The sequence below is a fragment of the Thamnophis sirtalis genome, unplaced genomic scaffold (assembly GCF_051295495.1).
Source record: "Thamnophis sirtalis isolate CommonGarterSnake01/CBP01778 unplaced genomic scaffold, rThaSir2_p1.2 scaffold_2, whole genome shotgun sequence".
NCBI lineage: Eukaryota > Metazoa > Chordata > Lepidosauria > Squamata > Natricidae > Thamnophis > Thamnophis sirtalis.
Genome location: NW_028261382.1, coordinates 46587812 through 46602241, shown reverse-complemented (window position 1 = coordinate 46602241; position 14430 = coordinate 46587812). Strand labels below are relative to the sequence as shown.

Genomic DNA, 14430 nt, shown 5'->3' with positions numbered 1-14430 from the left:
AGGGGTTCAAGGGTTAAACATTTAATCATCACTTGGGTTTGCTAATCACAGCAAGCTATAAACATTTCAGAAGACAATGGCTGAGGTCACCTTTGCTCAAACCACCCTAAATGTTCAAACAAAAACATCTCTACTCCCCCTCAAGTTGCTGTGTCAAAATTCCCATTTTTCCTTATCCACCCGCAAAGGCCGCCCGCGATTAGGTTGTGTGAAGGAGGGAAGGGACAGATTTCTCATGGCGAGGGGGGGGGGGAGACTTTATTGCAACCGGAAGGTTAAAAGTTGTGATAAGTGGCTGGGAGGTGAGTCAAAGGAAGGGCAGGCAAACCTCACGCTCCGTACAATTAAGGTTCGTGGCTGAAGGTTAACAGAGTCACAGATTTGGAAGGGACCTTGGAGGTCTTCTAGTCCAACCCCCTGCTCAGGAAGGAAACCCTATACCGTTTCAGACGAATGGCTAACCAACATCTTCTTAAAGACTTCTAGTGTTGGGGCATTCACAACTTCTATTCCACTGATTCATTGTTCTCACTGTCAGGAAATTTCTCCTTAGTTCTAAGTTGCTTCTCTCCTTGATTAGTTTCCACCCATTGCTTCTTGTTCTACCCTCAGGTGCTTTGGAGGATAGTTTGACTCCCTCTTCTTTGGGGCAGCCCCTGAGATACCGGAAGACTGCTATCATGTCTCCCTGGTCCTTCTTTTCATTAAAACTAGACATACCCAGTTCCTGCAACCGTTCTTCATATGTTTTAGCCTCCAGTCCCCTTAGGGTCACGATTCTTCTCTGCATTCTTTCTAGGGTCTCAACATCTTTTTTTGTATCATGGTGACCAAAAATGTGGACGCAGTATTTCAACGGCGGTTAAGAAGACCCTGTGGAGTTTTAACGCTGGAGTTTTAAGACTTTGCAATCAAATCCCAAGCTCAAGCTCGATCAAAAGAAGCGACGTAAAACCAAGGAGAAATTTCCTGACAGTTAGAATAATAAATTGGTTGGAACGACTTGCCTTCAGAAGTTGTGAATGCTCCAACAGTGGAAGTTTTAAAGAACAAATTGAAGAAACGTTTGTCTGGAATGGTACAGGGTCTCCTGCTTGAGCAGGGGGTTGGACTAGAAGACCTCCAAGGTCCCTTTTAGATTAGATTAGATTCTATTCTTATTCTATATTTATTATGTTATTCTATTCTATATTTATTCTGTTATTCTGTTCTATTCTATATTTATTCTGTTATTCTATTCTATATTTATTCTATTCTAAATTCTATTCTATTCTATATTTATTCTGTCATTCTATTCTATATTTATTCTATTAATCTATTCTATTCTATATTTATTCTGTTATTCTATTCTATATTTTATTCTGTTATTCTATTCCATTCCATTCTCTTCTGAATTTTATTCTATTCTATATTTATTTTGTTATTCTATTCTATTCTATATTTATTCTGTCATTCTATTCTATTCTATATTTATTCTATTAATCTATTCTATTCTATATTTATTCTGTTATTCTATTCTATATTTATTCTGTTATTCTATTCCATTCCATTCTCTTCTGAATTTATTCTATTCTATATTTATTTTGTTATTCTATTCTATTCTATATTTATTCTGTTATTCTATTCTATTCTATATTTATTCTGTTATTCTAATCCGTTCCATTCTATTCTGAATTTTATTCTATTCTATATTTATTTTGTTATTCTATTCTATATTTATTCTGTTATTCTATTCTATTCTATATTTATTCCGTTATTCTATTCTATATTTATTCCGTTATTCTATTCTATATTTATTGTTATTCTATTCTATTCTATTCTATTCTATATTTATTCTGTTATTCTATTCCATTCCATTCTAAATTTTATTCTATTCTGAATTTTATTCTATTGTATATTTATTCTATTGTTCTATTCTATTCTATATTTATTGTTATTCTATTCTATTCTATATTTATTTCTATTTCATTCCATTCTATTCTGAATTATATTCTATTCTATATTCATTCTGTTATTCTATTCTATTCCTATTCTATTCTATTCTATTCAGTACTCATTCTGTTATTATCTTCTCTTTTCATTCTGTTATTCTACTCCACTCCACTCCACTCTATTCTAGAAAGGCACAGGGTGTCTTTCTGGAGCCAGGGGGGTTTGTCTAGAAGACCTCCAAGATCCTTCCCAACTCCTGTTATTCTCTTATTCTATTCCCGGCTAAATGGATTTCCCGGAGCCATTCCCGCCTCCCCACCCCCACCCCAATCTACGAAAGAGAAAACACCAGCAAGCTTTGACTTAAACATCCTTGGCGAAAGATCTGGGTATCCGTGTGAGAAAAGAAGATTCCTCACCTTCACGTAGTACGTGATGAGGATCTTCCGCAGGTCGAACACCTGGAGCATGGAGGCCGCGTTGTTGTCGCTGATGCTGTAGCCCTCCAAGACGTACTTGGTGGCCGCCACTTCCCAAGCCAGCCAGCGCTGCCCGAAGGCCGCGTTGAAGCTCAGCATGCGGGGCAGGTGACCCGGTTCGCAGCAGCAACAGGCTTCGTCCTCTTCCACGCCTTCCGTGATGGCTTCTACCTCCCGCTGCTGGCAGTACGTTCCTGGAAGGTTTAAAAAAAACAAACCATAATTCAAATTTCTGGCTAAGATTTGAGACGGCGCACGGTCAAGAAGCAACAGTGAGAACTAGATTCTTGGTGGCGCAGAACTGGAAGAAGGAAGATTTGCCTACTATCCAAGAATGGACATTGAAAGTTACAAATTTAGCAGAGATGGCTAAAATATCGGCATATCTTAAGGACTGTTCAAATGAGCATGGCACGACAAAACCGCGCTCGACTAAAGCACGCCCGATTAAAGCGCGTCGCTGACGTCATCAGCAGGGCGACAACAGCTGAGCGCGGAGAAAGAAGGGCGCTTTAAATAGCGCTTTGAAAGCAAGCCGATTCAAGTTAAGGTAAGGGTTAGGTTTAGGGTTAGGTTTAGGGTTAGGTTAAGGGTTAGGATTAGGTTAAGGGTTAGGTTAGGTTAGGTTAAGGGTTAGTAAGGTTAGGTTTAGGATTAGGTTTAGGGGGGTTAGTTTAGGGGTTAATTTTAGGTTTAGCGTTTATAGCGTGCTTCGGTCTCTGCGCTGTTGTCGCCCTGTGATGACGTCAGCTACGCGGTTTTGTCAAGCGCGCTTTAGTCGAACGCGGTTTTGTGGTGGAACCCAAATGAGAGCTATAAACGAGACTGGAAAAAATGGATTGACTATATTCAAAATAAATATAGGTTTAGGAAATTTCAGATAGCTTATGATTAAAATCAGGAATGATACAAATTGTTTATAGTTAGCCTAGCAAGGAGGAGCTAAGCTCAATTTAAAGACGTTATTAATTTTCTACTCTCTCTTTAAGTATATTTTAAACTGTTTTTATTAAAGATTTATACCTTATATTGGAGCCGAGGTGGCGCAGTGGTTAAATGCAGCACCGCAGGCTACTTCAGCTGACTGCACTTCTGCAGTTCGGCTGTTCAAATCTCACCGGCTCAGGGTTGACTCAGCCTTCCATCCTTCCGAGGTGGGTAAAATGAGGACCCGGATTGTTGTTGGGGGCGATATGCTGACTCTGTAAACCGCTTAGAGAGGGCTGAAAGCCCTATGAAGCGGTATATAAGTCTAACTACTATTGCTATCGTTCTGGGAAGTCAGGGGGGGGGAAAGGTTGGGGGGGAGGGTTGGAGGGAGGGAAGTATACTAGCTTGGAGGAGGGGTGTTGGATTTTAAGGTAATATGACTGTACATGTATACTGCTATGCCTTATTTTTTTCTTTTTTATGTATATTGAAATGGAATTATAAATACCATCAACACAAAAGGGAGTTTGCTCAGAAGCTGAAATACACCAAGTGAATGAGAGGAAGAGTGGGAAGCAGAGGAGAGAAGAAAGATAGGAAGAGAGGGATAGGAGAGAGGGCAAGGGGGGGGGGAGATGAGGTGTATAAGGAGGAGTGGTAAGGGGAGAGAGGAGAAGGAGAAAGGAAGGGGAAGTAGAGTAGAAAAGGATGATGGAGGGAAGAAAGGAGGTAGAGAGGGGGAGGAGAGAGGGGGAAGAAAGTGTCGGATAAGGTATAAATATGGTGTATGGAGAACAGAAGAGCCAATAACTGGTTTTTCTTTCTTTCTTTCTTTTTTTAGTTGATGGCAAGATGAATTGATGTAATTACTTAATAATACAACATGATATTGGCTATGTAATAGTATAGATGTGATTATATGTTATGGAAATGGCAGAAAGTGAAGGGGAACTAAAGACCTTCCTGATGCGGCCGAAGGAGACGAGTGCAAAGGTTGGCTTGAAACTCCACATTAAGGAAACTAAGATCATGGCATCCGGCCCTCTCAATTCCTGGCCAATAGATGGGGAAGAAATGGAGGGAGGGACAGATTTTATTTTCCTGGGCTCCAAGATCACTGCAGATGTGGACTGCAGCCAAGGAATTAAAAGACACTTCTTCCTGTGGAGAAAAGCGATGGCAAATCTAGACAGCATCCTAAAAAGCAGAGACATCGCCCTGCCAATCAAAAGTGCCTCTAGTCAAGGCTCTGGTTTTCCCAGTTGCAATGGACGGCTGTGAAGGTTGGACCACAAGGAAGGCTGAGCGCCAAAGAATGGAGGCCTTTGAACTCTGGTGCTGGGGAAGACTCTGCATTGAATCCCTTGGACTGCAAGGCCATCCAACCGATCAGTCCTAGAGGAGATCAACCCTGGCTGCTCTTTAGAAGGCCACATCCTGAAGAGGAAACTCCAATCCTTTGGCCACCTGATGAGAAGGAAGAAGGACTCCCTGGAGAAGAGCCTCATGCTGGGAGCAATGGAGGACAAAAGAAGAAGAAGAAGAAGAAGAAGGAGGAGGAGGAGTTGGAGGAGGAGGAGGAGGAGGAGGAGGAGGAGGAGGAGGAGGAGGGGACTTCTACCTACCTACCTACCTACCTACCTATCTGTTTATCTGCCTGCCTGCCTATCTATCATCTGAGTCCCTTGGACTGCAAGGCCATCCAACCGGTCAGTCCTAGAGGAGATCCACCCTGGCTGCTCTTTAGAAGGCCAGATCCCGAAGAGGAAACTCAAAGACTTTGGCCACCTAAGGAGAAGGAAGAAGGACTCCCTGGAAAAGAGCCTCATGCTGGGAACGATGGAGGGCAAAAGAAGAAGGGGACGGCAGAGAAGGAGGTGGCTGGATGGAGTCACCGAAGCAGTCGGCCTGAGCTTCAATGGACTCCAGAGGATGGGAGAGGACAGGAAGGCCTGGAGGAACGTTCTCCATGGGGTCGCGGTGGGTCGGACACGACTTCGTGACATACAACAATAAATCGTCTTCAGCTTTTTTATAGCTTCCCAGGGAGACCGAATCTGGTCTCCCTATCTTACCCCCGCGGAATTCGAGGCCTCGCAGCTGAAAAGGTGACCAGGCCGTTGCCGATCTCGATCAGGTGAACGAGGCTGTTCAGGTAATCCGAGGCCAGGATGAAACAGTCCCCCGTGGTGTAATTGCCCCAGCGCCCCAACACCAGGTCCCCGCAGAGGGTGTGTTGCAGCGAGCGGGTCAGATGCTCGTAAAAGATGGAGTTCAGGTTGTTATCGTCAGCACCTGCAGGATGGCAGAAGCAAGGGAGGGGTGATCCCACCAGCTTTAGGTCTTCTGGGACATCTGCAGGTCATTCTGGTGGCACGGTGGCCTAGAGGCGGAGCTCTCGCCTCACAATCAGGAGGCTGTGAGTTCGATCCTAGGTAGAGGCAGCTACTTCTCTCTCTCTGGGCACAATGAGAATATATTTGGCTGAACAAAACTCCGCACTGGTGACAGGGACGGCATCTGGCCAGTAAACACTCAGCTCCATTCAGTTGCCCAGAGTCCACCTTGCAAGGGATTATGGGGCCTCACAATTAGGAGGCTGCAAGTTCGATCCTAGGTTAGAGGCAGATATTTCTCTCTCTGGGCACAATGAGAATATATTTGCTGAATAAAACTCCGCCCTGGCGACAGGGACGGCATCCAGCCAGTAAAACACTCAGTTGCCCAGACTCCACCCCACAAGGGATTATGGGGTTGTTAAAAGAAGATCTGCAGGTAGTCTTCGACTTATGACCTTTTTTAATGACTGTTGGAAGTCACAACAGCCCTGAAAAATGTGTCACCCCGTATTTATGGCTGTTTGCGGCATCCCACAAAATGCGGCCAGGTGACTGCGGGAGCAATGGCCCTGGGAGCTTCAGAACTGCGTCGTGAGTGCTTTTTGAGGGGGTCCGTTGTTAACTTCCAACGGTCGTTAAGCAAACGGCCGTAAGTCGAGGATTGCGTGCCCCCGTGTCTTTCCCTGCGAGATTGCCAACGATATGGGCTGTCCGATCACCTACCAGGGTTGCGGTCAAGCTGTGTGGCCAGTCGGGTGTTTGAATGGTCCACTCTCTTGGTGCTGGGAAGAAGGAAGGAAGGACATGAGATCAGGAAGAGGCTATTAAATTCTATTCTATTCTATCCTACTCAACAGGAATGCTGCTGCCCCCTTGTGGCTGTCTGAAGAGTTGCACCCTACATCTGATTGCCCAATTTGATTTCATGAATGAAGAGGCATCATCATCAAATCCTTAACTCCTTTCCCCAAAAGACAAGTTTAAATATCTGGCCCTCTTATATTCTTCCATTAAATTCTATTCTATTCTATTCTACTCTATTCTATTCATTCTATTCAACAGGAATGCTGCTGCCCCCTTGTGGCTGCCTGAAGAGTTGCACCCTGCATATGATTGCCCAATTTGATTTCATGAATTAAGAGGCATCATCATCAAATCCTCGACTCCTTTCACCAAAGGGCAGTTTAAATATCTGGCCCTCTTATATTCTTCCATTAAATTCTATTCTATTCTATTCTATTTATTCTATGCAACAGGAATGCTGCTGCCCCCTTGTGGCTGTCTGAAGAGTTACACCCTGCATCTGATTGCTCAATTTGATTTCATGAATTAAGAGAGGCATCATCATCAAATCCTTGACTCCTTTCCCCAAAAGACAAGTTTAAATTTCTGGCCCTCTTATATTCTTCCATTAAATCATAGAGCTGTGGTCGCTGGCAATATTTAAATCAGTATTTCCCATACCACAGCCATTGTAAGCTGCCTGGACTTCGACTCCCAGAATTCCTCAACTGGCAGGGCCATTGCTAAGAATTCTGGGAGTTGAAGTCCATCCCTCTTAAAACATGCTGGCTGGGCAATCTTGAGACTTTAAGCAGTCCAGATTGCTTAAAGTTGCTAAGGTTGAGAAACACTTCTAAATAAAAGCAAAGGAAATGAAGCAGGGGGGGGGGGAATAAAGATAAATGCAGGTTATTTGATAAAGTTAGTCTACTGAAGCGTTTAGCCAGCATGCCAAAATAGCTCAAGAAACAGGAAGGCTTCCTATTACTGCCTTTATTAAAATAAGATTAACTATTGTCATAGAAAAATGTGTGTTTCTAAGCATTTACAGAATGATTCTTTTTACATAGGATAGCAAAATGTGGTTGAGGCAGATATCATTCTCTCTCTGGGCAGGATGAGAATATATCTGCTGGACAAAACTCCGCATTGGCAACAGGGAGGGCATCTGGCCAGTAAACACACAGCTGTATTCAGTTGCCCAGACTCCACCCTACAAGGGATTATGGGGCCTCAAAATCAGGAGGTTGTGAGTTCAATGCTAGGTAAAGGCAGATATTTTTCTCTCTGGGCACAATGAGAATATATCTGCTGGAGAAAACTCCTCATTGGCAACGGGGAGGGCATCTGGCCAGTAAACACACAGCTGTATTCAGTTGCCCAGACTCCACCCTACAAGGGATTATGGGGCCTCAAAATCAGGAGGCTGTGAGTTCAATGCTAGGTAAAGGCAGATATTTTTCTCTCTGGGCACAATGAGAATATATCTGCTGGACAAAACTCCGCATTGGCAACGGGGAGGGCATCTGGCCAGTAAACACACAGCTGTATTCAGTTGCCCAGACTCCACCCTACATGGGATTATGGAGCCTCACAATCAGGAGGCTGTGAGTTCAATGCTAGGTAAAGGCAGATATTTCTCTCTCTGGGCACAATGAGGATATATCTGCTGGAGAAAACTCCTCATTGGCAACGGGGAGGGCATCTGGCCAGTAAACACACAGCTGTATTCAGTTGCCCAGACTCCACCCTACAAGGGATTATGGGGCCTCAAAATCAGGAGGCTGTGAGTTCAATGCTAGGTAAAGGCAGATATATCTCTCTCTGGGCACAATGAGAATATATCTGCTGGACAAAACTCCGCACTGGCGAAAGGGACGGCATCCAGCCAGTAAACACACAGCGGCATTCCGTTGCCCGGACTCCACCCCGCAAGAGATGTTGATGATGATAGCAAGCGGTGCTATTAGAACCCTTTCCTCCGATGAATGAAAGCAAATGGATTGGTCTGGAGGCCTTTATAACCTCGACTCACTTGTAATCGCGCTCCCAAAATTTGACGGGGCGAGCATAAGACATGATGAATACGGCGCTGCCCAGCAACGGGTTGAGGGGCGTGGAGAACAGCGCGGAGAGAACAGCCTGGAGAAAAAGCATGGCTGAATCTGGACAGGCCAGGGGTTAAGGACACAACCAGAGATAAGTCAGGAGGAGGTTTCACTTCCGAATCTCTCTGTTTATGGGCAGAAGGAAGGAGCTGGTGGTAGATTGGAACCCAAGACAAGCGCTTCGCAACCGTGACAATTTTAAGATGGGTTGGATTTAATTTTTCATGGCTGGCTGGGGAATTCTGGCAGTTGGAAATCCACCCCTCTTTTTTTTGTTTTAATTAGTTTATAATATAAAATGCAAAGGTTATAAAAGAAAACGGTAGGAAAAATAGAGCAGGGGAAAAATGAAGAGAAAGTGGGGAAAGAAAGAAAAGGAATTTGGTGCAGTAGAATAAGAGTAAAAACTTTTTTTACTTTGACAGAGTAATAATATAAAGTAGTCATTTCTGTAAACAACAAGCCAATCCAATTTTGTAAAAGCCAAAACTCAAAAAAGTTTCAATTTTTTCCCCCAAACTCAAGCACAAAGTCCGGAAGTAGTTTTCAAAGTGGAAACAAAAATAATTCTGTTTTTTTCTTCTTTTTTCTTTAATCAAAGCAGCCAATCTAGTCATCTCTGCTCATTCCGACAACTTTTGGCAGCCAGAAGTCCACCCGTCTTAAAGTTGCCAGAGTTGGGAAAACTGGGTTAGATAAAAGAAATCTGAATCCGAAACAGAACTGTAACCTGAGAAATCCATCCATCCATCCATACTTCCCTCCCTATGCCTTTCTTTCTTTCTTTCTTTCTTTCTTTTCCTTTTTCTATTCTTCTGTCTCGCTCCTGCCTTCCCTCCCTATGTCTTTCTTTCTCTTTTCTTTCTTTCTTTCCTTTCTTTTTCTTTTCTGTCCTTTCTTCTTTTCTTCTTTCTCTTTCTTTCTCTCCTTTCTTTTCCTGTCTGTCCTTCCTTCCTTCCCTATGCCTTTCTTTCTTTTTCCTTTATTCCTTTTTATTTTTTTCTGTCTCTATCCTTTCTTTCCTTCCCTATGTTTTTTTCTTTCTCTTTTTCTTTTTTACTCTGTCTATCCTTCCTTCCCTATGCCTTTCTTTTTCTTTCTTTCTTTTTTTCTTTCTCTTTTCTTCTGTCTCTGTCCTTCCCTCCTTCCTATGCCTTTCCCTTCCTTCCTTCCTTCCCTTGTCTCTGTCCTTCCTTCCTTCCCTCCCTATGCCTTTCTTTCTTTTTTCCTTTCTTCCTTTTTATTTTCTTCTGTCTCTGTCCTTCTTGCTTTCCTTCCCTATGTCTTTTTCTTTTTCTCTTTTTCTTTTTTTCTCTGTCTATCCTTCCTTCCCTATGCCTTTCTTTTTCTTTCTTTCTTTTTTTCTTTCTCTTTTCTTCTGTCTCTGTCCTTCCCTCCTTCCTATGCCTTTCCCTTCTTTCCTTCCTTCCTTCCTTCCTTCCTTCCTTCCTTCCTTCCTTCCTTCCTTCCTTCCTTCCCTTCTCGCCTTCATAAACAAATACATAAAAAAACAAGCAAACAAACAAATGCTGTCTTCAAAATTTCTTGAGGCCCTGAGTTCCACAGGTTATTTGTGACTTTGGTTTTGGCGAGGAAAGGCAAATTCCTTCCTCCTTCCTCCCCTTCTTGGAAAAGGATACGTGGCACGGCGAAGGGCTGGGCAAAGGCATGGAAGGCTGAGCCCCAGGTGATCTGCCAGGGCGCGATGTACGTGAGGACGAAACGGAGCTTGTACAAGAGGTCCCACAGCTGGGGTTAAAAAAAGAAACAAACAATGAAAACCACAGGAGAGGGGAGAAAAAGAGAACGTTGAGGATTTCACCTGTACATCCACAAACCCCAAGCACAGCTGTAAACAGTGGTGGGATTCAACTGGTCCACACCACTTCAGCCGAACCAGTTGTTAAATTGGTGGCTGGCCCTGCCCCTTCCAGGAGGGCCCCTCCCGCGCCCTTGTTTTGACTCCCAGGAGGCTGCAGGGAGGCCTACTAGGCCCAAAATGGGCTGTGTCGTGGGGGGCGCGGTCACACAGCCCTGGCCACGCCCACAATGGCCACGCCCACCCACCCGGCCATTAGGGCAGAGAACCGATTGTTAAATTGGTGGCTGGCCCTGCCCCTCTCCTTCCAGGATTCCCCCCGCACCCCTGTTTTGGCTCCCAGGAGGCTGCAGGGAGGCCTACTAGGCCCAAAATGGGGCATGTTGTGGGGGGCGGTCACACAGCCCTGGTTGCGCCCACAACAGCCACGCCCTCCCACCCAGTCATTAGGGCAGAGAACCGGTTGTTAAATTGATGGCTGGCCCTGCCCCGCTCCTTCCAGGATTTGCCCCACACCCCTGTTTTGGCTCCCAGGAGGCTGCAGGGAGGCCTACTAGGCCCAAAATGGGGCGTGTTGGGGGGGGCGGTCACACAGCCCTGGCCACGCCCACAACGGCCACGCCCTCCCACCCAGTCATTAGGGCAGAGAACTGATTAATTGGTGGCTGGCCCTGCCCCGCTCCTTCCAGGATTCCCCCCCGTGCCCCTGTTTTGGCTCCCACTACGCTGAAGGAGGCTGAAGGCTGTCACACAGCCCTGGCCACGCCCACCATGGCCACGCCCACCCAGCTGATCATTAGGGCAGAGAACCGGTTGTTAAATTATTTGAATCCCACCACTGGCTGTAAATCCCTGCAGGCCCCTGGTCTCTTCCTTCTAGATACTAGGGGGGCGGGGGGGGGGAACTGCCCCAAACCCGCACGTACCTTGCTAAAGACAATAGACATGATGAAGTAGTCGGTGAGAAAACCCTCCGAATATTGTTTGTAGTCGAACTGGAAGAAGAGCACAGTGAAGCCCAGGGTGACGTACTGCTGCGGGGGGCAGCAGAAGGAACTCCGCAGAAGTTTCATGCCAGCCACGGTGAGGAGGAGAGCTCGGCACCTGGGGGGGATCGGATTGGGGGCAGGGAGAGGAAAGAAGGGGAGGTGGCGCAGTGGTTAAATGCAGCACTGCAGGCTACTGCTAGATCAGCAGGTCAGCGGTTCAAATCTCACCGGCTCAGGGTTGACTCAGCCTTCCATCCTTCCGAGGTGGGTAAGATGAGGACCCAGATTGTTGGAGGCAATATGCTGACTCTCTGTAAACCGCTTAGAGAGGCCTGAAAGGCCTATGAAGCGGTATATAAGTCTACTGCTATTGGTTATTACCTATCGCTCTTTTAAGGGGGGGGGGAAAGTGCAAACTTTTGAAAGATTTGCTTCCTTCCATTTATTGTGGCAGAGGTCGACATCAGAATAGAATAAGGAACAGCATTAAGAATAGAATAAAGACTAGAAGAGAGTAGAATTAATTAATAGAATAGAATAGAATAGGGAATAGCATAGGGAGTAGAGTAGAAGAATAGAATAGAATTAATGTAGAATAGAATAGAATTAATATAGTATAGAATAGAATTGATATAGAATAGAATGTATAGAATAGAATAGAATTAGAATAAAACAGAATTAATATAGAATAGAATTTATAGAAAAGAATAGAATTAGAATAAAATAGAATTAATATAGAATAGAATTAATATAGAATAGAATTAATATAGAATACAATAGAATTGGAATAGAATCAATATAGAATAGAATTAGAATAAAATAGAATTAATATAGAATAGAATTCATATAGAATAGAATTCATATAGAGTACAATAGAATTAATATAGAATAGAATTAGAATAGAATAGAATTAGAATTCAGACTACAATACAATACAATTCAGAATAGAATAGAATAGAATAGGAATAGGAATAAAAATAGGGGCAGGACAGAATAACAATAACACTTATATACTACTTCACAGTGCTTTCCAGCCCTCTCTAATTGGTTTACAGAGTCAGCATATTGCCCCCAACAATCTGGGTCCTCATTTTACCAACCTTGGAAGGACGGAAGTCTGAGTCAACCCTAAGCCGGTGAGAATCGAACTGCTGGCAGTCGCCACAATTAGCCTAGAAATACTGCATTCTGACCCCTGCACCACCATCAAGAAAAGCAGCCTTGTCCATAAGGCCTACCCTCTTTGTACGTGTGACGTCGCAAAACAACGAAAGTTTCCTTGCGCTGAAGGCTTTTCCTCCTTTGGGCATTTTGTAATCTGATATTGTATCTCTATTCTCTCTCTGGGCACACCGAGAATATATCTGCTGAAGGAAACTCCGCAATGGCGACATGAGGGGCATCCGGCCATTAGTTTAGTTTAGTTTAGTTTAGTTTAGTTTAGTTTAGTTTACTTGAGGCTTTTCGTCCTTTGGGCATTTTGTAATCTGATATTGTAAACTCTATTCTCTCTCTGGGCACACCGAGAATATATCTGCTGAACAAAACTCCGCAATGGCGACATGAGAGGCATCCGGCCATTAATTAGTTTAGTTTAGTTTAGTTTAGTTGAGGCTTTTCGTCCTTTGGGCATTTTGTAATCTGATATTGTAAACTCTATTCTCTCTCTGGGCACACCGAGAATATATCTGCTGAACAAAACTCCGCAATGGCAACATGAGAGGCATCCGGCCATTAATTAGTTTAGTTTAGTTTAGTTTAGTTTAGTTTAGTTTAGTTTAGTTTAGTTTAGTTTAGTTTAGTTTAGTTTAGTTTAGTTTAGTTTAGTTTAGTTTAGTTTAGTTTAGTTTAGTTGAGGCTTTTCCTCCTTTGGGCATTTTGTAATCTGATATTGTATCTCTATTCTCTCTCTGGGCACACCGAGAATATATCTGCTGAAGGAAACTCCGCAATGGCGACATGAGGGGCATCCGGCCATTAAAACAATTCTGCTGGCTCCATTCACTTGGCAAGGCTCCATCCCGCAAGGGAGTATGGGGGGATGGGGTTTAAAAGATGATGAAGTCATTGGAAACTCCTTTGTACGTGTGAGGCGATTTCTCCCCCCCCCCCCTCCCCACATACACCACCACCACCAAAGGGACTGCAGGCTGGACTGGATGGACTTACGGAATGCAGAGCTTCTCCTGCCGAGGGCTGCTGACCCAATGAGCATCGATGGTCAGGGCGTTCAGCACCACAGCTGGGTAGATGACGTACTTCTCGACGCACTGCAGCCAGGCGTACAGCTTCTCAAACCACATCAACTCCGCCGCGCCTGGAAGGACGGGAGGGGGGGGGAAGTAGAGAAGTCAAAAGAGAGGATGGAGACCACCACGTTTCCCCCATTTCAACCCCAAATGGTCTGCGATAACCCTGAGCCCGAGACAAGCTCAAAGCTTGCTGCAACTTCCTAATCTATTCTACAATTACTCTTAATCTACAGTCTGTTTAAGGTCCCAGAATTCCCCAGCCAGCAAGCTTTAAGATGGGTGGACTTCAACTCCCAGAATTCCCCAGCCACCCTGGTTTAAGATGGGTGGACTTCAGTTCCCAGAATTCCCCAGCCACCCTGGTTTAAGATGGGTGGACTTCAGCTCCCAGAATTCCCCAGTCAGCCTGCTTTAAGATGGGAGGACTTCAGCTCCCAGAATTTCCCAACCAGCATGGTTTGAGATGGGTGGACTTCAACTCCCAGAATTCCCCAGCCAGAATGCTTTAAGATGGGCAGACTTCAACTCCCACAATTCCCTAGCCACTATGTTTTAAGATAGGTGGGCTTCAACTCCCAGAATTCTCCAGTCAGCGTGTTTTAAGATAGGAGGACTTCAACTCCTAGAATTCCCCAACCACCATGGTTTAAGATGGGTGGACTTCAGCTCCCAGAATTCCCTAGCCAGCATGCTTTAAAATGAGTGGACTTCAACTCCCAGAATTCCCCAGTCAGCATGTTTTAAAATAGGAGGACTTCAACTCCTAGAATTCCCCAACCACCATGGTTTAAAATGGGAG

General features: G+C 44.5%; 1 protein-coding gene across 1 annotated transcript in view; it reads right to left on the bottom strand.

Moving 5' to 3' along the window:
• PCNX3 (pecanex 3) overlaps window positions 1–14430 on the bottom strand; it is a 67067-nt gene that overhangs the window by 13966 nt on the left and 38671 nt on the right. Inside the window, 8 exon segments of the mRNA XM_087705319.1 lie at window positions 2352–2605; window positions 5417–5447; window positions 5449–5636; window positions 6404–6462; window positions 8499–8628; window positions 10212–10320; window positions 11317–11494; window positions 13549–13696. Of these exon segments, the coding sequence (XP_087561445.1) occupies window positions 2352–2605; window positions 5417–5447; window positions 5449–5636; window positions 6404–6462; window positions 8499–8628; window positions 10212–10320; window positions 11317–11494; window positions 13549–13696 (1097 nt within the window).